At 40.9% G+C, this 2011-nt stretch overlaps 1 protein-coding gene across 1 annotated transcript; it reads left to right on the forward strand.

Annotated features, from left to right (window-relative positions):
* Positions 1-249: 249 nt before the first annotated feature.
* Positions 250-1939, forward strand: LOC105560328. Its single transcript, XM_012009359.1, has one exon. The coding sequence runs from the start codon at positions 732-734 to the stop codon at positions 1791-1793; it is 1062 nt and encodes a 353-aa protein (XP_011864749.1). The 5' UTR covers positions 250-731; the 3' UTR covers positions 1794-1939.
* The last annotated feature ends 72 nt before the right edge of the window (positions 1940-2011 follow it).

Raw genomic sequence — 2011 nt, forward strand, 5'->3', positions numbered from 1 at the left:
AGTAGTAGGCAAATAAAAAAATGTTTCAGACAAAAGTTATTCATATTATTTAGTAGAATAAGATAGTATAATAAACAATAGGGAGTTCCATTTAAAAAAATGACAGCGACCTCCATATAACCATAAAAAATTTATTTTTTCGAAAATTTATTTTTTCATTATATAGCCCTTTTAAAACCGTATAACTTTTGCCTGAAACATTTTTCTCTAAAATGTTCTATTTCAGAAATAAAGGGGCTGTACGGGTGGTCTGAATCACCCTGTATATCTCATTTATATTAATAATCAGGTAACGATCTTAATTAGACATACATTAAGTTGCTTAACGTTTACAAATTATTTCTTATTATGCGCTACCATTTATAATATGTTAACCACTCTCACATAATAATTCCTTTAAGAGCTTTTTATACCATTCACATGTTACATATAATACTATTACTATACAGGGTGATTCAAAAGGTAAGGTCAATCGGCGAGGAGGTGGTTCAGGGCGATGTTAAGAGTAGAAAAGTCCTTTGCCATTTTTTTTTATTGCAACCGTTTCACAGTTACAACAGGTCAAACATTTAATTTACAATTCAGGAGATGTACTTGCTTACGATCGTGAAAATAACACGCAAGCATGCCCTTGGCGAATGTAAACAATGTAAAACAAGGTAAACAAGGTTGTCAATGCTCTACGAACTGTAGTTCAGTTTCAACAGAATAGCTCAAGAAAGTAGATCGAAATGTTTAGTAACGCGGAGTATCGGGACATGCATTATGTTTATGGATTCTGTGATGGTAATGCTGCAGAGGCCGAGAGAGAATACGCGATACGATTTCCACAGCGAAAACATCCTAGACGACGCGTGTTTGAAGCCATACACGGAAGGCTGGGAGAGACAGGCATACTACAACAACATCATCGTGGTCGTCCTAGGGGTAATGTGCAGCAAGAGATCGAAGTTCTTGATATTGTGCATGCAGAGCCGTCAATTAGTACTCGACAAATTGCACGTCGCATAGGTATGCCACAATCATCAGTGTGGCGTGTACTGCATGATCAAGGACTACATCCTTTCCACGTACGTCCTGTGCAAGAGCTCACACCAAAAGACCATGGATGCCGTCGGGAGTATTGTCGATGGCTTCTACACAAAACTGTTGACGATCCAGACTTCCTAAACCATGTTTTATGGACTGATGAGGCGGATTTCACACGAGACGGCATTATGAACCTACATAATTTGCATGTATGGTCGGATCAGAATCCTCGTGCTACACGAATCTCCTCATATCAGCACCAATTTAATGTCAATGTCTGGGCTGGAATAGTTGGTGGCAGTTTAATTGGTCCATACGTGCTGCCAGACAGAATAGGAGGCGCACAGTATCTCCAGTTCCTTCAGGACACTCTGCACACATTGCTGGAAGATGTACCTCTCAATACGCGTCAGCACATGTGGTATCAGCAGGATGGCGCGCCGGCACATTTCGCACTCCCTGTGCGTCGGTGGTTGGATGAACACTATCCGGGTCGATGGATAGGGAGGAGAGGTCCTGTGGCGTGGCCGGCACGGTCCCCTGATTTAACACCTCTGGACTTCTTTTTATGGGGCTATATGAAAGATAGGGTGTACGCTACAGAGATTACATGCAGAGATATTCTACTACAACGAATTGATGCAGCTGCAGCAGACATCAGACAACAAAACGGACTGTTGGATAGTGTGCACAACGCTATTAGAGAACGCGCCCGGGCATGCTTGCGTGCAAGAGGAGAACATTTCGAGCAACTGCTCCAATAAAGGGTACTGAAGGTCAATTATTATTACTATTACTAATATTATTATTATTTTCATGATCGTAAGCAAGTACATCTCCTGAATTGTGAATTAAATGTTTGACCTGTTGTAACTGTGAAACGGTTGCAAATAAAAAAAATGGCAAAGGACTTTTCTACTCTAAACATCGCCCTGAACCACCTCCTCGCCGGTTGACCTTACCTTTTGAATCACCCTGTATA

The sequence above is a fragment of the Vollenhovia emeryi genome, unplaced genomic scaffold (assembly GCF_000949405.1).
Source record: "Vollenhovia emeryi isolate VEMERY1.0 unplaced genomic scaffold, V.emery_V1.0 DF946043.1, whole genome shotgun sequence".
NCBI lineage: Eukaryota > Metazoa > Arthropoda > Insecta > Hymenoptera > Formicidae > Vollenhovia > Vollenhovia emeryi.

Bases quoted from the DNA above. Each gene is read 5' to 3' on its own strand.
- LOC105560328 (XM_012009359.1), top strand. From the start codon at position 732: ATGTTTAGTAACGCGGAGTATCGGGACATGCATTATGTTTATGGATTC.